Source organism: Scyliorhinus torazame, chromosome 19 (assembly GCF_047496885.1).
Source record: "Scyliorhinus torazame isolate Kashiwa2021f chromosome 19, sScyTor2.1, whole genome shotgun sequence".
Lineage (NCBI taxonomy): Eukaryota > Metazoa > Chordata > Chondrichthyes > Carcharhiniformes > Scyliorhinidae > Scyliorhinus > Scyliorhinus torazame.
In genome coordinates, this window is record NC_092725.1 from 69,394,522 (window position 1) to 69,416,317 (window position 21,796).

General features: G+C 56.2%; 1 protein-coding gene across 1 annotated transcript in view; it reads left to right on the forward strand.

Moving 5' to 3' along the window:
• aass (aminoadipate-semialdehyde synthase) overlaps nucleotides 1-21,796 on the forward strand; it is a 151,419-nt gene that overhangs the window by 8,523 nt on the left and 121,100 nt on the right. The window contains exons 2-3 of the mRNA XM_072484492.1: nucleotides 18,604-18,833; nucleotides 21,584-21,760. Coding sequence (XP_072340593.1) covers nucleotides 18,612-18,833; nucleotides 21,584-21,760 — 399 coding nt within the window. The 5' untranslated portion in view covers nucleotides 18,604-18,611. The remainder of the gene's footprint in view (nucleotides 1-18,603; nucleotides 18,834-21,583; nucleotides 21,761-21,796) is intronic.

The window sequence follows — 21,796 nt, forward strand, 5'->3', positions numbered from 1 at the left end:
ACTCACTCACCCCCACGCACTCACTCACCCCCACGCACTCACTCACCCCCACGCACTCACTCACCCCCACGCACTCACTCACCCCCACACACTCACTCACCCCCACTCACTCACTGACCCCCACCCCCCACGCACTCACTGACCCCCACCCCCCACGCACTCACTGATCGCCACACACACTCACCCCCACACACTCACTCACCCCCACACACACTCACCCACCCCCACACACACTCACTCACCCCCACACACACTCTCTGACCCCCACACACACTCACTCACCCCCACGCACACTCACTCACCCCCACGCACACTCACTCACCCCCATGCACACTCACTCACCCCCATGCACACTCACTCACCCCCATGCACACTCACTGACTCCCAACGCACTCACTGACACCCACGCACTCACTGAGTCCCATGCACACTCACTGTCCCGCACACACTCACTGTCCCGCACACACTCACTGTCCCGCACACACTCACTGACCCCCACACACTCACTCACACCCCCACACACTCACTCACACCCCCACACACTCACTCACACCCCAACAGACTCACTCACTGTCCCCCACACACTCACTCACCCGCCCACACACTCACTGACCCCCACACACACTCACTCACCCCCCACACACACTCACCCGCCCAGACACTCACTGACCCCCACACACTCACTCACCCCCACACACACTCACTCACCCCCACACACTCACTCACCCCCCACACACACTCACTCACCCCCCACACACACTCACTCACCCCCCACACACACTCACTCACCCCCAACACACACTCACTGACACCCACACACACTCACTCATCCCCACACACTCGCTGTCCCCCACACACTCACTCACCCCCACACACACTCACTGTCCCCCACACACTCACAGTCCCCCACACACTCACTGTCCCCCACACACTCACTGTCCCCCACACACTCACTCACCCCCACACACACTCACTGACCCCCACACACTCACTCACACCCTCACACACACTCACTCACAACCCCACACACTCACTCACCCCCACACTCACTCACTCACAACCCCACACACTCACTCACCCCCACATACTCACTCACCCCCACACACACTCACTCACCCCCCACACACACTCACTGACCCCCACACACTCACTCACCCCCACACACACTCACTCACCCCCCCACACACTCACTCACCCCCACATACTCACCCACCCCCACACACACTCACTGACCCCCACAAACACTCACTCACCAATGCACACTCACTCACCCCCCACACACACTCACTCACCCTCCACACACACTCACTCACCCCCACACACACTCACTCACCCCCACGCACACTCACTCACCCCCACGCACACTCACTCACCCCCACGCACACTCACTCACCCCCACGCACACTCACTCACCCCCACGCACACTCACTCACCCCCACGCACACTCACTCACCCCCACGCACACTCACCCCCACGCACACTCACTCACCCCCACGCACACTCACTCACCCCCACGCACACTCACTCACCCCCACACACACTCTCTCACCCCCACACACACTCACTCACCCCCACACACACTCACTCACCCCCACACACACTCACTGACACCCACGCACTCACCCCCACACACACTCACTGACCCCCACACACACTCACTGACACCCACGCACTCACCACAACACACTCACTCACCCCCACACACACTCACTCACCCCCACACACACTCACTCACCCCCACACCCCCACACTCACCCCCACACACACTCACTCACCCCAACGCACACTCACTCACCCCCACACACACTCACTCACCCCCACGCACTCACTCACCCGCCCACGCACTCACTCACCCCCACACACTCACTCACCCCCACACACTCACTCACCCCCACACACTAACTCACCCCCACACACACTCACTGACACCCACAAACACTCACTCACCAATGCACACTCACTCACCCCCCACACACACTCACTCACCCCCCACACACACTCACTCACCCCCCACACACACTCACTCACCCCCCACACACACTCACTCACCCCCCACACACACTCACTGACCCCCACACACACTCACTGACCCCCACACACACTCACTGACCCCCACACACACTCACTGACCCCCACACACACTCACTCACCCCCACACACACTCACTCACCCCCACACACACTCACTCACCCCCACACAGACTCACTGACACCCACGCACTCACCCCCACACACACTCACTGACCCCCACACACACTCACTGACCCCCACACACACTCACTGACCCCCACACACACTCACTGACCCCCACACACACTCACTGACCCCCACACACACTCACTGACCCCCACACACACTCACTGACCCCCACACACACTCATTGACCCCCACACACACTCACTGACCCCCACACACACTCACCCACCCCCACACACACTCACTGACACCCACGCACTCACCCCCACACACACTCACTCACCCCCACACACACTCACTCACCCCCACACACACTCACTCACCCCACACACACTCACTCACCCCACACACACTCACTCACCCCCACACACACTCACTCACCCCCACACACACTCACTCACCCCCACACACATTCACTCACCCCCACACACATTCACTCACCCCCACACACATTCACTCACCCCCACACACACTCACTCACCCCAACGCACACTCACTCACCCCCACACACACTCACTCACCCCCACGCACTCACTCACCCGCCCACACACTCACTGACCCCCACACACTCACTCACCCCCACACAGACTCACTCACCCCCACAGACTCACTCACCCCCACACACACATTGATTGACCCCCACAAACACTCACCCCCCACACACACTCACTCACCCCCCACACACACTCACTCACCCCCCACACACACTCACTCACCCCCCACAAACACTCACTGACCCCCACACACACTCACTGACCCCCACACACACTCACTGACCCCCACACACACTCACTGACCCCCACACACTCACTCACCCCCACACACACTCACTCACCCCCACACACACTCACTCACCCCCACACACACTCACTGACACCCACGCACTCACCCCCACACACACTCACTGACCCCCACACACACTCACTGACACCCACGCACTCACCCCCACACACACTCACTGACCCCCACACACACTCACTCACCCCCACACACACTCACTGACACCCACGCACTCACCCCCACACACACTCACTCACCCCCACACACACTCACTCACCCCCACACACACTCACGCACCCCCACACACACTCACGCACCCCCACACACACTCACTCACCCCCACACACACTCACTCACCCCCACACACACTCACTCACCCCCACACACACTCACTCACCCCCACACACACTCACTCACCCCCACACACACTCACTCACAACCCCACACACTCACTCACCCGCTTACACACTCACTGACCCCCACACACACTCACTCACCCCCACACACACTCACTCACCCCCACACACACTCACTGACCCCCACACACACTCACTGACCCCCACAAACACTCACTCACCAATGCACACTCACTCACCTCCACACACACTCACTCACCAAAGCACACTCACTCACCCCCACACACACTCACTCACCCCCACACACACTCACTCACCCCCACACACACTCACTCACTCCCACACACACTCACTCACTCCCACACACTCACTCACCCCACACACACTCACTCACCCCCACTCACACACTGACCCCCACACACATTCACTCACCCCCACACACATTCACTCACCCCCACACACATTCACTCACCCCCACACACATTCACTCACCCCCACACACATTCACTCACCCCCACACACATTCACTCACCCCCACACACATTCACTCACCCCCACACACACTCACTGACCCGCCCACACACTCACTGACTCCCACACACTCACTCACCCGCACACACACTCACTCACCCCCACACACTCACTCACCCGCCCACACACTCACTGACCCCCACACACTCACTCACCCCCACACACACTCACTCACCCCCACACACTCACTCACCCCCACACACACTCACTGACCCCCACAAACACTCACTCACCAATGCACACTCACTCACCCCCCACACACACTCACTCACCCCCCACACACACTCACTCACCCCCCACACACACTCACCGCCCCCCACACACACTCACTCACCCCCCACACACACTCACTCACCCCCCACACACACTCACTCACCCCCCACACACACTCACTCACCCCCCACACACACTCACTGACCCCCACACACACTCACTGACCCCCACACACACTCACTGGCCCCCACACACACTCACTGGCCCCCACACACACTCACTGGCCCCCACACACACTCACTGACCCCCACACACACTCACTGACCCCCACACACACTCACTCACCCCCACACACACTCACTCACCCCCACACACACTCACTGGCACCCACGCACTGACCCCCACACACACTCACTGACCCCCACACACACTCACTGACACCCACGCACACACTCACTGACCCCCACACACACTCACTGACCCCCACACACACTCACTCACCCCCACACACACTCACTCACCCCCACACACACTCACTCACCCCCACACACACTCACTCACCCCCACACACACTCACTCACCCCCACACACACTCACTCAGCCCCACACACACTCACTCAGCCCCACACACACTCACTCAGCCCCACACACACTCACGCACCCCCACACACACTCACTCACCCCCACACACTCACTCACCCCCACACACTCACTCACCCCCACACACTCACTCACCCCCACACACTCACTCACCCCCACACACTCACTCACCCCCACACACACTCACTCACCCCCACACACACTCACTCACCCCCACACACACTCACTCACCCCCACGCACTCACTCACCGCCACGCACTCACTCACCCACACACACACTCACTCACCCACACACACACTCACTCACCCCCACACACACTCACTCACCCCCACACACACTCACTGACCCCCACACACACTCACTGACCCCCACACACACTCACTGACCCCCACACACACTCACTGACCCCCACACACTCACTCACTCACCCCCACACACTCACTCACTCACCCCCACACACTCACTCACTCACCCCCACGCACTCACTCACCCCCACGCACTCACTCACCCCCACGCACTCACTCACCCCCACACACTCACTCACCCCCCCCACACACACTCACTCACCCCCACACACACACTCACTCACCCCCACACACACACTCACTCACCCCCACACACACACTCACTCACCCCCACACACTCACTCACCCCCACACAGTCACTGACCCCCACACACACTCACTCACCCCCACACACACTCACTCACCCCCACATACTCACTCACCCCCACACACACTCACTGACCCCCACAAACACTCACTCACCAATGCACACTCACTCACCCCCACAGACACTCACTGAACCCCACACACACGCACTGAACCCCACACACACTCACTGAACCCCACACACACTCACTGAACCCCACACACACTCACTGAACCCCACACACACTCACTGACACCCACGCACTCACCGCCACACACACTCACTGACCCCCCCACACACTCACTGACACCCACGCACTCATCCCCACACACACTCACTCACCCCCACACACACTCACTCACCCCCACACACACTCACTGACCCCCACACACACTCACTGACCCCCACACACACTCACTGACCCCCACACACTCACTCAATCACCCCCACACACTCACTCACCCCCACGCACTCACTCACCCCCACACACTCACTCACCCCCACACACACTCACTCACCCCCCCACACACACTCACTCACCCCCACACAGTCACTGACCCCCACACACTCACTGACCCCCACACACACTCACTCACCCCCACACACACTCACTCACCCCCACATACTCACTCACCCCCACACACACTCACTCACCCCCACAAACACTCACTCACCAATGCACACTCACTCACCCCCACAGACACTCACTGAACCCCACACACACTCACTGAACCCCACACACACTCACTGAACCCCACACACACTCACTGAACCCCACACACACTCACTGACACCCACGCACTCACCGCCACACACACTCACTGACCCCCCCACACACTCACTGACACCCACGCACTCATCCCCACACACACTCACTGACCCCCACACACACTCACTGACCCCCACACACACTCACTGACCCCCACACACACACACTCACACACACTCACTCACCCCCACACACTCACTCACCCCCACACACACTCACTCACCCCCACACACACTCACTCACCCCCACACACACTCACTCACCCCCACACACACTCACTCACCCCCACACACTCACTCACCCCTCACACACTCACTGACCCCCACAAACACTCACTCACCAATGCACACTCACCACCCCCCACACACACTCACTCACCCCCACACACACTCACTCACCCCCACACACACTCACTCACCCCCACACACACTCACTCACCCCCACACACACTCACTCACCCCCACACACACTCACTCACCCCCACACACACTCACTCACCCCCACACACACTCACTCACCCCCACACACTCTCACTCACCCCCACACACACTCATTCAAACCCAGACACACTCACTCACCCCCACGCACTCACTCACCCCCACGCACTCACTCACCCCCACGCACTCACTCACCCCCACGCACTCACTCACCCCCACGCACTCACTCACCCCCACGCACTCACTCACCCCCACGCACTCACTCACCCCCACGCACTCACTCACCCCCACGCACTCACTCACCCCCACGCACTCACTCACCCCCACGCACTCACTCACCCCCACACACTCACTCACCCCCACACACTCACTCACCCCCACACACTCACTGACCCCCACACACACTCACTCACACCCCCACACACACTCACTGTCCCCCACACACTCACTCACCCCCACACACTCACTGTACCCCACAAACTCACTCACCCGCCCACACACTCACTCACCCCCACACACACTCACTCACCCCCACACACTCACTCACCCGCCCACACATTCACTCACCCGCCCACACATTCACTCACCCCCACACACACTCACTCACCCCCACACACTCACTCACCCCCACACACTCACTCACCCCCACACACTCACTCACCCCCACACACTCACTCACCCCCACACCCTCACTCACCCACACCCTCACTCACCCACACCCTCACTCACCCGCCCCCACACTCACTGACCTCCACACTCACTGACCCCCACACTCACTCACCCCCACACACACTCACTCACCCCCACACACTCACTCACCCCCACACACTCACTCACCCCCACACACACTCACTGACCCCCACAAACACTCACTCACCAATGCACACTCACCACCCCCACACACACTCACCACCCCCACACACACTCACTGACCCCCACACACACTCACTGACCCCCACACACACTCACTGACCCCCACACACACTCACTCACCCCCACACAAACTCACTGACACCCACGCACTCACCCCCACACACTCTCACTGACCCCCACACACACTCACTGACCCCCACACACACTCACTGACCCCCACACACACTCACTCACCCCCACACACACACACTGACACCCACGCACTCACCCCCACACACTCACTCACCCCCACACACTCACTCACCCCCACACACTCACTCACCCCCACACACTCACTCACCCCCACACACTCACTCACCCCCACACACACTCACTCACCCCCACACACACTCACTCACCCCCACACACTCACTGACCCCCACACACTCACTGACCCCCACACACACTCACTCACCCCCACACACACACACTCACCCCCACACACACTCACTCACCCCCACACACACTCACTCACAACCCCACACACACTCACTCACCCCCACACACACCCACTCACCCCCACACACACCCACTCACCCCCACACACACTCACTCACCCCCACACACACTCACTCACCCCCACACACACTCACTCACCCCCACACACACTCACTCACCCCCACACACACTCACTCACCCCCACACACACTCACTCACCCCTACACATTCACTGTCTCCCACACACACTCACTCACCCCCACACACACTCACTCGTTCTCTCACTCACCCCTACACACTCATTTAGTCTCTCACACTCATCCTCACACACTCACTCTGTCTCTCACACTCACCGCCACACACTCACTCAGTCTCTCTCACTCGTTCTCTCACACTCACCGCCACACACTCACTCAGTCTCTCTCACTCGTTCTCTCACACTCACCGCCACACACTCACTCAGTCTCTCACACTCAGCTCCCATGCATCACTCGGTCTCTCACACTCACCCCCACACACACTCACTCACCCCCACACACACTCACTCACAACCCCACACACACTCACTCACCCCCACACACACCCACTGACCCCCACACACACTCACTCACCCCCACACACACTCACTCACCCCCACATACTCACTCACCCCCACACACACTCACTGACCCCCACAAACACTCACTCACCAATGCACACTCACTCACCCCCACAGACACTCACTGAACCCCACACACACGCACTGAACCCCACACACACTCACTGAACCCCACACACACTCACTGAACCCCACACACACTCACTGAACCCCACACACACTCACTGACACCCACGCACTCACCGCCACACACACTCACTGACCCCCCCACACACTCACTGACACCCACGCACTCATCCCCACACACACTCACTCACCCCCACACACACTCACTCACCCCCACACACACTCACTGACCCCCACACACACTCACTGACCCCCACACACACTCACTGACCCCCACACACTCACTCAATCACCCCCACACACTCACTCACCCCCACGCACTCACTCACCCCCACACACTCACTCACCCCCACACACACTCACTCACCCCCCCACACACACTCACTCACCCCCACACAGTCACTGACCCCCACACACTCACTGACCCCCACACACACTCACTCACCCCCACACACACTCACTCACCCCCACATACTCACTCACCCCCACACACACTCACTCACCCCCACAAACACTCACTCACCAATGCACACTCACTCACCCCCACAGACACTCACTGAACCCCACACACACTCACTGAACCCCACACACACTCACTGAACCCCACACACACTCACTGAACCCCACACACACTCACTGACACCCACGCACTCACCGCCACACACACTCACTGACCCCCCCACACACTCACTGACACCCACGCACTCATCCCCACACACACTCACTGACCCCCACACACACTCACTGACCCCCACACACACTCACTGACCCCCACACACACACACTCACACACACTCACTCACCCCCACACACTCACTCACCCCCACACACACTCACTCACCCCCACACACACTCACTCACCCCCACACACACTCACTCACCCCCACACACACTCACTCACCCCCACACACACTCACTCACCCCCACACACTCACTCACCCCTCACACACTCACTGACCCCCACAAACACTCACTCACCAATGCACACTCACCACCCCCCACACACACTCACTCACCCCCACACACACTCACTCACCCCCACACACACTCACTCACCCCCACACACACTCACTCACCCCCACACACACTCACTCACCCCCACACACACTCACTCACCCCCACACACACTCACTCACCCCCACACACACTCACTCACCCCCACACACTCTCACTCACCCCCACACACACTCATTCAAACCCAGACACACTCACTCACCCCCACGCACTCACTCACCCCCACGCACTCACTCACCCCCACGCACTCACTCACCCCCACGCACTCACTCACCCCCACGCACTCACTCACCCCCACGCACTCACTCACCCCCACGCACTCACTCACCCCCACGCACTCACTCACCCCCACGCACTCACTCACCCCCACGCACTCACTCACCCCCACGCACTCACTCACCCCCACGCACTCACTCACCCCCACACACTCACTCACCCCCACACACTCACTGACCCCCACACACACTCACTCACACCCCCACACACACTCACTGTCCCCCACACACTCACTCACCCCCACACACTCACTGTACCCCACAAACTCACTCACCCGCCCACACACTCACTCACCCCCACACACACTCACTCACCCCCACACACTCACTCACCCGCCCACACATTCACTCACCCGCCCACACATTCACTCACCCCCACACACACTCACTCACCCCCACACACTCACTCACCCCCACACACTCACTCACCCCCACACACTCACTCACCCCCACACACTCACTCACCCCCACACACTCACTCACCCCCACACCCTCACTCACCCACACCCTCACTCACCCACACCCTCACTCACCCGCCCCCACACTCACTGACCTCCACACTCACTGACCCCCACACTCACTCACCCCCACACACACTCACTCACCCCCACACACTCACTCACCCCCACACACTCACTCACCCCCACACACACTCACTGACCCCCACAAACACTCACTCACCAATGCACACTCACCACCCCCACACACACTCACCACCCCCACACACACTCACTGACCCCCACACACACTCACTGACCCCCACACACACTCACTGACCCCCACACACACTCACTCACCCCCACACAAACTCACTGACACCCACGCACTCACCCCCACACACTCTCACTGACCCCCACACACACTCACTGACCCCCACACACACTCACTGACCCCCACACACACTCACTCACCCCCACACACACACACTGACACCCACGCACTCACCCCCACACACTCACTCACCCCCACACACTCACTCACCCCCACACACTCACTCACCCCCACACACTCACTCACCCCCACACACTCACTCACCCCCACACACACTCACTCACCCCCACACACACTCACTCACCCCCACACACTCACTGACCCCCACACACTCACTGACCCCCACACACACTCACTCACCCCCACACACACACACTCACCCCCACACACACTCACTCACCCCCACACACACTCACTCACAACCCCACACACACTCACTCACCCCCACACACACCCACTCACCCCCACACACACCCACTCACCCCCACACACACTCACTCACCCCCACACACACTCACTCACCCCCACACACACTCACTCACCCCCACACACACTCACTCACCCCCACACACACTCACTCACCCCTACACATTCACTGTCTCCCACACACACTCACTCACCCCCACACACACTCACTCGTTCTCTCACTCACCCCTACACACTCATTTAGTCTCTCACACTCATCCTCACACACTCACTCTGTCTCTCACACTCACCGCCACACACTCACTCAGTCTCTCTCACTCGTTCTCTCACACTCACCGCCACACACTCACTCAGTCTCTCTCACTCGTTCTCTCACACTCACCGCCACACACTCACTCAGTCTCTCACACTCAGCTCCCATGCATCACTCGGTCTCTCTCACTCACCCCCACACACTCACTCACCCCCACACACTCACTCGGTCTCTCACACTCACCCCCACACACCCACTCAGTCTCTCACACTCACCCCCGCACACTCACTCTGTCTCTCACACTCACCCCCACACACTCACTCTGTCTCTCACACTCACCCCCACACTCACTCAGTCTCTCACCCTCACCCCCACACACTCACTTGGTCTCCTCACTCGCACACACTCACTCGGTCTCTCACACTCACCCCCACACACTCACTCTGTCTCTCACACTCACCCACACACACACACACTCGCTCAGTCTCTCACACTCATCCCCACACACTCACTCGGTCTCTCACACTCATCCCCACACACTCACTCGGTCTCTCACACTCACCCCCACACACTCACTCGGTCTCTCACACTCACCCACACACACATACTCACTCTGTCTCTCACACTCACCCACACACACTCACCCGGTCTCTCACACTCATCCCCACACACTCACTCGGTCTCTCACACTCACCCCCACACACTCACTCGGTCTCTCACACTCATCCCCACTCACTCACTCGGTCTCTCTCATCAGCCCCACTCACTCACTCGGTCTCTCTCACTCAGCCCCACACATCTGCTCTGTTTCTCACAGTTCCCTGCACACACTCACTCACTCATTCTCACATATGGGGAGAAGGTGGCGCAGTGGAATTGTCAACTGGACTAGTAAAGCAGAGAACCAGATTAATGCCCTCGGGTCCCAGGTTCAAATTCCGTCCCTGCAGAAAGTGAAATTTGAATTCAGCAAAATCCTGGAATTGAAAGTGCAAAGAGGACCGCAAAACCAATGTCGATTGGCGTTAAAAACACATCTGGTTCACTAATGCCCTTTAGGGAAGGAAATCTACTGTCTTACCTGGCCTGGCCTGCATGTGACTCCAGACCCACAGCAATGTGTTTGAGTCTTAACTGCCCCCTCAAGGGCAATTACGGATGGGCAATAAATGCAGGCACAGCCGGCGACGCCACATCCCATGATCAAATGAAGAAAAACACACAATGAGTCTGACTCACACTCCCACATACTCACCATGGCACCCCCGCCTCCTCCCCAGGCAAAATCCTTACCCTCACTGGGCAGGAGGCGATCGCAATCTCCCCGCGCCTGCCGTGAGCTCTCTCCGTGGGCCGCCAGAACTGCACACTCCCTGTGCCTAACATACATGATTTCCCGCACCCCAGTCCCGCTGTTGCTTGGATCCTGAACTCCAGCCACATCATCCCCAGACCGAACATTAATTTAGTGCCTCATCTGAAAGGCAGCACCTGAAACAGTGCAGTATTCCCTCAATGGTGCAATGAAGTGTCAGCCTGGAATGTGCTGACAATACTCTGGACATGGGTGTCTAACCCACCACCTTCTGACTCCGAGCTGGACCAAGGTTGACATTAGCACCGTCCCTCCAAAACTGCCAAAATAAAGTAGCAACAGGAAACTCTGGAAATACTCAGCAAAGCAGCTGAAGTGAGAGACCGAGTTAACGATTCAGCTTGCTGACCTTTGGTTCTGATGCAATGTAGGATGTGTTGCAGATGATATACACAGAGAGAGATCACGCAAACAGCAATGAGACAATCTCCAGATAATTGATTCAATGACTGGGGGTTGGTTTAGCTGAGTTGGCTGGACAGCTGGGGCGTCATTCTCCGACCCCCCGCCGGGTCGGAGAATGGCCGTTGGCCGCCGTGAATCCCGACCCCGCCGAAGTCTCCGGTACCGGAGATTGGGCGGGGGCGGGAATCGGGCCGCGCAGGTTGGCGGGACCCCCCCCCGCTCAATTCTCCGGCCCGGATGGGCCGAAGTCCCGCCCAGAAATTGCCTGTCCCACCGGCGTAAATCAAAGCTGGTATTTGCCGGCGGGACCAGGCGGCGTGGGCGGGCTCCGGGGTCTTGGGGGGGGGGCGCGGGGCGATCTGACCCCGGGGGGTGCCCCCACGGTGGCCTGGCCCGCGATCGGGGTCCACCGATCCGCGGGCGGGCATGTACCGTGGGGGCATTCTTTCCCTTCCGCCTCCGCCACGGCCTCCACCATGGCGGAGGCGGAAGAGACTCTCCCCACTGCGCATGCGCGGGAAACTGTCGGCGGCCGCTGACGCTCCCGCGCATGCGCCGCATTTCCGCGCCAGCTGGCGGGGCACCAAACGCCATTTCCGCCAGCTGGCGGGGCAACAAACGCCATTTCCGCCAGCTGGCGGGGCGGAAATCCCTCCGGCGCCGGCCTAGCCCCTCAATGTTGGGGCTCGGCCCCCAAAGATGCGGAGCATTCCGCACCTTTGGGCCGGCGCGATGCCCGTCTGATTGGCGCCGTTTTTGGCGCCAGTCGGCGGACATCGCGCCGTTGGGGGAGAATTTCGCCCCTGGTTCCTGATGCAGAAACAAGGCCAATGGTGGAGGTTCAATTCCCGTACCGACTGAGATTTGAGGGCGGCACGGTGGTTAGCACTGCTGCCTCACAGCTCCAGGGCCCCGGGTTCAATTCCAGTCTCGGGTGACTGTCTGTGTAGAGTTTGCACTTTCTCTCCGTGCCTGTGATGGTTTCCTCTGGGTGCTCCGGTTTTCTTCCACAGTCCAAGGATGTGCAAGATTAGGTGGATTGGCCATGCTAAATTGCCTCTTAGTGGCCAGGATTGTGCAGGTTAGATGGGGTTAAGGGGAGTGGGTCGAGGTAGAGTGCACTTTCATAGGGTTAGTGCAGGCGCAGTGGGCCGAATAGCCTCCTTCTGCACTGTAAAGTAAAATCACCATAGTACCAGATGACCATAGGCTGTTTCACCTTTGAGGGGGAGAGCTGACTGGTGGTGAGTGAACTTGAGGGTCAGCACACCTCGGGGAAGGGGCAATGTTGTGAAGTCGGGGCCTTCATGAATAACCTCAGCTGGTACAGGAATTGAATCCGCTCTGCTGGCCTCGCTCAGCATCACAAACCAGCTGCCAGGGATTCTGTGATTAGTGCAAAATGAACTTTGCTTCCACAACCTAATTCTGCTGGCAACGTATCCAGAACACAAAATCGCATACAATCAAGCATTTCTCTGGCCATCTCAATTGAGAATGTGTTGCAAACGGAACCTATAGAATCAGGCAGCATCGAGGCGATTCGGCCCAATGTGCCAGGGCTGGCTCTCTAGAAAAACTATCCAATTTGTCTTATTTTCCTACCCTTCTCTCAAAGCATTGCCAATCTTCCCTTTCCAAGTATATATCCATTCCCTATTTGAGGGGTATTGTGACTGAATCTACTTCCACCACCCTTTTAAGGCCAAGCATTCTGGGAAATGTGCAAACCTAGGAGCTGAAATCATGGCACTGCTTGGGGTACAGTGATCTGGGATTTGTGCTGAGATTTGAAGTGGGACTTGACCATTGACGGATCGCCGAGAAATATTAACGCTTTAGAGCAAAATGTTAAAAAAAAGCTGTTTAAATGAGTTTTCTGTCTTCATCCCATCTAACCCAAAACACAAGTTTTTGTTTTAAAATACCTACAGGCTCCTGTGCATGTGTAATTTTACAGAGGCAAAGCGTGAGTGTGGCAAATGATATTTGTACGGTAATAAGATACTTATTGTAGCTGTGACAATGTTAGTGCAATTTATATTGTGCAGGATTTACTTGGAAAACTTAGGGCAAGTTTGCCCAACCTTTTCACTCGGGGAGGGTGGTGGGGACACATTTGCAATTTTTTCTCTCTCGGGGGATTAATGAGAACATTTCAGACGGTTAAGGTTTGACAGAAAAATAAACTGGAGTTCAAAGAATGTGAATTTAAGAAGGGAAACCGCCCAGCTGTTTCTCCGCTCGCTGGGGTCCAGCCCCAGCATATCTTTGCTCCTCTTAGCCTGGCCATCCTCAACACACTCACCATTGCCAGTATCGCTGTTCCTTCAATCAGACTGTTTCTGTCCCTCATTTGCTGCTGGTTGGCTATCAGCAGCAAACATGGGAGAGAAACGGCCTGTGATTGGAGGAGCAGTTCCACGCTGGATCCTCCACTGGAACGCACCTCTTTTGACAGGAGATTTGAAAACTGGTCCTGGGGCCAGAAAGAGTGGCTTCACCGTCCGGATGTAGCTCATGGGCTGTACATTGAACAAGACTGCCTTAGAGGCTTTGGGTAGTTATTAGATTCCTGTCCACATTCAGGCCATGCTGGCCATTACCTCTGCAGCGTCTCCATTATTTTTTACGGTTGCTGGTATATATTATTAAGACACTTCTGCTGTCATGGCATTGTGTGCCATTGGGTAAGTGGCACCGGGACAGGAAATAAACTGAGGTGATTGCACAGAAAGGATGGCTTCACATCAGCCGTCGGAAAAATGCTGTTCCACTGCCTTCAATATTGTCTTCAATATTGATTGTGGTGCATAGCAGATGATCCATGCGTTTGACTCTACTGCTTAATCTCTGCCCCACTGTCTTTGAGAAGGGTCCGCAAAGCATAGAAGACTAATTCAGATGGTGAGATTGCAGGGGATTGGAGGTAGAGTACTAGATTGGATTGAGGATTTGCTGACTGACAGAAAGCAGAGTGTCGGGATAAATGGGTTTTGCTCTAGCTATCAAACTGTAACTAGCAAGATGCCACAGGGGTCAGTCCTCAGACCTCAACTGTTTACAATCTATATAAATGATCTGCAAGCAGGAACAAAGGGCGGGATTCTCTGATCCTGAGGCTAAGTGTTGACACCGCCGGAAACGCCGTCGAGTTTCTCGACAGCATCACCACGGCCCCAGGTTCAGCAATTCTGGCCCCTACAGGAGGCCAGCAGGGCGCTGGAGCGGTTCACGTCGCTGCAGCTTCTGATCCGGCCGTGCAATGGGCGCCGGGGGATGTGCGCATGCACAGTGGGTCCAGCGCGAACCCGCGCATGCGCAGTCCCACCGGCGTGATTTCCGCACATGCGCGGTGTCTGCCTTGTCCGCGCCGGCCCCGACCCAACATGGCGCAGGAGTACCGGCCCCGGAGCGGAAGAAAGGAGGCCAGGAGACAGAGTGGCTGGCCCGCCGATCAGTGGGTCCCGATCGCGGGCCAGGCCACATCGGAGGCCCCCCGCGGGATCGGACCCCCCCCCCCCCCCACAGGCCGCCCCCAGACCCTTCAACGCCGAATCCCGCCGGCTCAGAGCATTAGAACGGCTGGAGAATCGCAGGGGTGCCGCGTAGAGCGGCCCCCGACCTGCCCCGCGCCGACCACGCCGGCCCCAATGGCACCAGCAGAGAATCGCGTCCCGGCGTCGGAGCGACATGGCGTGATTTGCGCGGCCCCCTGGTGATTCTCTGACCCGGCGTGAGTCGGAGAATCCCGGCCAAAGTGTAATATAGAAACATTTGCTTTTGATACTAAAATAGGTGGGAAAGCAGGCAGTGCAGAGGAGATGAGGGGCGGGATTCTCCGCGAACCGGCTGGTCGGGCCACTCCGGCGCCGAGGAGTGGTGTGAACCATTCCGGCGTCGGGCCTCCCCAAAGGTGCGGAATCCTCCGCACCTTCAGGGGCTAGGCCGGCGCCGAAGTGTTTGGTGCCGCGCCAGCCGGCGCGGAAGGGCTTGGCGCCACGCCAACCGGCGGCGAAGGGCCTCTGCCGGCTGGCGAGAGTTGGCTCATGCGCGGGAGCGCCAGCGTGTGCTGGCGTCATCCCAGCACATGCGCAGAGAGGTTCTTCTCCGCACCGACCATGGCGGAGGTTGAAAGCGGCCCGTGCGGAGGGAAAGAGTGCACCCATGGCACAGGCCTGCCCGCGGATCGGTGGGCCCCGATTGCGGGCCAGGCCACTCGGCCCATCGCGGGCCGGAGAATCACCGGGGGTGTCCGCTGTCAGCGGCAGCCGACCGGCGCGGCGCGATTCCCGCCCCCACCATAACCTCGGAGAATTCGGCAGCCAGCGGGGGCGGGATTCATGCCGCCCCCCCCGGCGTTTCTCCGACCCGGCGGGGAGGGTCGGAGAATCCCGCCAAAAGTGTTTACTGACGGCTATTGATAGGCTAAGAGAATAGACCAAAATTTGGCAGATGGATTCATTTTGGCCAAAAAAATAGAAAGGCAAATTATTATTAAAATGGAAAGCAGATTCAAAATGTGCCTGAGCAGAGGATTTAGGGTGTGTTTGTTCATGAATCACAGAAAGTCAGTATGCAAGTACAGCATGTAATTAAAGAGGCAAATGGAATGTTCGCATTTATTGCAAAAGGACTGGAGTATAAAAGTAGAAAGTGAAGTTGCAATTGTGTTGGCGAGACCACATCTGGAGTATTGTGTCCAGTTTTGGTCTCCTTATTTGAGGAAGATTGTGGTGGCATTGGAGGCAGTTCAGAGGAGTTTCACCAGATTGATTCAGGGGATGAAAGGGTTAAAGTATGAGGAGCGATTGAACAGTTTGGGCTTATACTCGCTGGAGTTTAGAAGGGCGAGAGGGGATCTGATCGAGGTATATAAAATACTCAGAGGGATTGATAAAGTAAACGTGTACCAAATGTTCCCCCTTGTGGGGCAATCTAGAAAATGAGGTCACGGATACAGCTTAAGAGCCAGTAGATTTAAAACTGAGATGAGGAGGAACTACTTCTCACAGAGGGTGGTGAGTTTGTGGGACTTGTGTGGTGGAATCTGAGTCACTAAATGGTTTCAAGAAGGAGATAGGTGTATTTCTGCTGAAAAATGGGTTAAAGGGATAAGAGGAATAGGTAGGAAGGTGGATTTGAGACCAGTCAAAAAATACATCAATACAGATGTTTTCAAAGTTCGATGGGAATGAGCCGGTATTTGGCAGGTCCACAGGAGTGTGTAAACATTTGGATAGGCTCACTGGAAGAGTGTCCATTTGCAGGGGTCGATGGGAGTATTTGCAGAGTCCTCAAACATCTGAATTTTAAAACCATTGCTGGATTTGCCTCACAAAGCAGACTGCTACTGAGAACAGGGTGGTTTGGACTTGCTTGATGAATATTTTGCCAAGTTTATTTTTTTTCCTCTTGGTGTCTACCGGATCTGTCCTAAAATGGATCTGGATTGCTCTCTTCCCTTTTATAAACAGGTTTGAACATGTTTTGGTTGTTGACACATAAAAGCAGAGCAATAGGCTGCTGCCTCCGTTGGGGTCACCCTAGATACCACCATCACAAAGCTGTCTTAGCATTGCGAAGGGAGGACATAAACGTCTGGGAGAGGCGAGCACCATTGGCCCCGAGACACATCAAGGAAGTGACCAGCGCAGGCTACAAGGTCCTGGTACAGCCATCCAACAGAAGAGCCATCCATGAAAAGGTAGGATTCTGAATGTTTCATTGACTGGAATGTGACCCTGCCTGGGCCTAGCTCCGTTTTACTTGTTTCCACTACCACTCTGTCAGTGTTTAAAATTTCTGATGGAGCAATTTTATTTCTATAAATTGAACTTTCTAAGGTTTTGTGATTCATTTTTAAAGGAAAACGAATCTCAGAAACTGTCAGTCAAGTGTTTTTATATTTTTGATGGTCATCTCTTAAGCGGAACTAATTCAGCACGGTAGCATTGTGGATAGCACAATTGCTTCACAGCTCCAGGGTCCCAGGTTCGATTCCGGCTTGGGTGACTGTCTGTGCGGAGTCTGCACATCCTCCCCGTGTGTGCGTGGGTTTCCTCCGGGTGTTCCGGTTTCCTCCCACAGTCCAAAGATGTGCAGGTTAGGTGGATTGGCCACGATAAATTGCCCTTAGTGTCCAAAATTGCCCTTAGTGTTGGGTGGGGTTACTGGGTTGTGGGGATAGGGTGGAGCCATTGACCTTGGGAAGGGTGCTCTTTCCAAGAGCCGGTGCAGACTCGCTGGGCCGAATGGCCTCCTTCTGCACTGTAAATTCTATGATAACTTCTATGATAACTCCACTCGGAACAGGCTTCTCAACCAGTTTTCCGACTTCATCATTATTCTTGCAGTAATTCAATAAATTCTGCCTCCAGTTTCCTTTCACTTTTGGTCAGCCGGTCTGTTGATTCAATTTATGTGGAGGCAGAAAACTTTCATCGGAGCTCCACAGCCTGCTCCCTGGGTTGAAATATTTTTCTTCTGGGCATTCTAATTCCTGATTTAAATTCCATTGTCCCAAACGTTAACATTGGTGGAATGATTTTTAGTCGTGGATGTTCATGTAATTAGAATCCATAGAATCCCGACTGTACCTGCACAGCTTTGGACTGTGGGAGAAAAGCAGAGCACCCGGAGGAAACCCACGCAGACACTGGGAGAAAGTGTTAACTCCACACAGACAGTCACCCGAGGCCAGAATTGAACCCGGGTTCCTGACACTGTGAGGCAGCAGTGCTAACAACTGTGCCACTGTGATCCCTTAATAATTATAATTAATTATCGTCAGACAAGGTGTAACATGGAGCAAAGTCATGAATGGAAATAGTCAACAAGTTTTTGCCACAGCAAAACTTTTCTCCCTGGGGCTAAAATCCAAGTTTTCAAAGATCCTTTTGATTCCCAGTCGATCTTTCTTATTACGACACAATAAAAATGGCGACACCTCTTGGCTTGTTTTCTCTGCCATCCTATTTAATTTTTCTCTTCCCCTTTCTAAAAGGGCCCTCCTTTTTTAAAATAGGGTTGACAGCTCTGGTAAAACAGCAGTTTGAAACTTGTATATCAACATGTAGGAGTAGAATTTCAATCCACAATTCTGGGGCGTCATTCTCCGACCCCCCGCCGGGTCGGAGAATGGCCGTAGGCCGCCGTGAATCCCGCCCCCGCCCCCGCCGAAGTCTCCGGTACCGGAGATTGGGCGGGGGTGGGAATCGGGCCGCGCCGTTTGGCGGGACTCCCCGCTGGATTCTCCGGCCCGGATAGGCCGAAGTCCCGCCCAGAAATTGCCTGTCCCGCCGGCGTAAATCAAACCTGGTATTTACCGGCGGGACCAGGCGGCGTGGGCGGGCTCCGGGGTCCTGGGGGGGGCGCGGGCGATCTGACCCCAGGGGGTGCCCCCACGGTGGCCTGGCCCGCGATCGGGGCCCACCGATCCGCCGGCGGGCCTGTGCCGTGGGGGCACTCTTTCCCTTCTGCCTCCGCTACGGCCTCTACCATGGCGGAAGCGGAAGAGACTCGCCCCACTGCGCATGCGCGGGAAACTGACAGCGGCTGCTGACGCTCCCGCGCATGCGCCGCATTTTTGCGCCAGCTGGCGGGGCAACCAACGCCATTTCCGCCAGCTGGCGGGGCGGAAATCCCTCCGGCGTCGGCCTAGCCCCTCAATGTTGGGGCTAGGCCCCCAAAGATGCGGAGCATTCCGCACCTTTGGGCCGGCGCGATGCCCGTCTGATTGGCGCCCTGTTTGGCACCAGTCAACGGACATCGCGCCGTTGGGGGAGTATTTTGCCCCTGATGTATGGTCAAACTGTTTTGAAAAATGTTTCTGCTCAGTTTCATTTGCACATCACAATCTGCTCTGAACCAGGACAAATCGGGCTGCATTTTAAAACACAATGTTACTTAACTTTCTGAAGGAAAGAGTTTTTTTTTAAAGCAAAATCATTTTTGAGAATAGTGACTTGGTGTAGTGCAACTGATACAGTTAAAATGAGCTTATGAAAAGTATTGTTCATCACCATCAACCCATCAGCTACGAGGAAACCAATTTTAAATGGCTGAAATTTATTTTGAACAAACGTACATAACAACCTTCTAGTTGTGTTTATGTACCGTGGTTCCTTTCTTCATAAATTAAATGAAAAGTAAAATTTAAGAGTTCTTAAAATTTGCCTTTTTCTAAAATGCAGCCAAAAGACCCACTTTAATTTTAAAGGTTTTGCCAAAGGTTTGCAAGTGACTAGAATTAGTGAAGATTCCCATTGGTGATTAGTTCACCCTGGGGACGTGGCTAATTTTGTAGGCCTACTTTCACGTGTGACATTTCTAAAACTAGTGTAAAACAATGCAGAAACAGGAGGTGTACATTGGCTTGCTGAGGCTCAGTGCTTTCCAGCCAAATTGCAAAGGAAGAAACCATTTTGTTCATCTTTATAACATCTCTATTTTTAGGATTATCGCCATGCGGGAGCTATAATACAGGAAGACATCTCCGAAGCCTCCTTAATTATTGGGGTGAAAAGCCCTCCAGCAGAGAAGCTGATACCCAAGAAGACGTATGCCTTCTTTTCGCATACCATTAAGGCCCAAGAGGCAAACATGCCTCTTCTAGACGCTATCATTGAAAAGGTACAGTAGGAGCAGAGATTTTTTTTGTTAACAGTT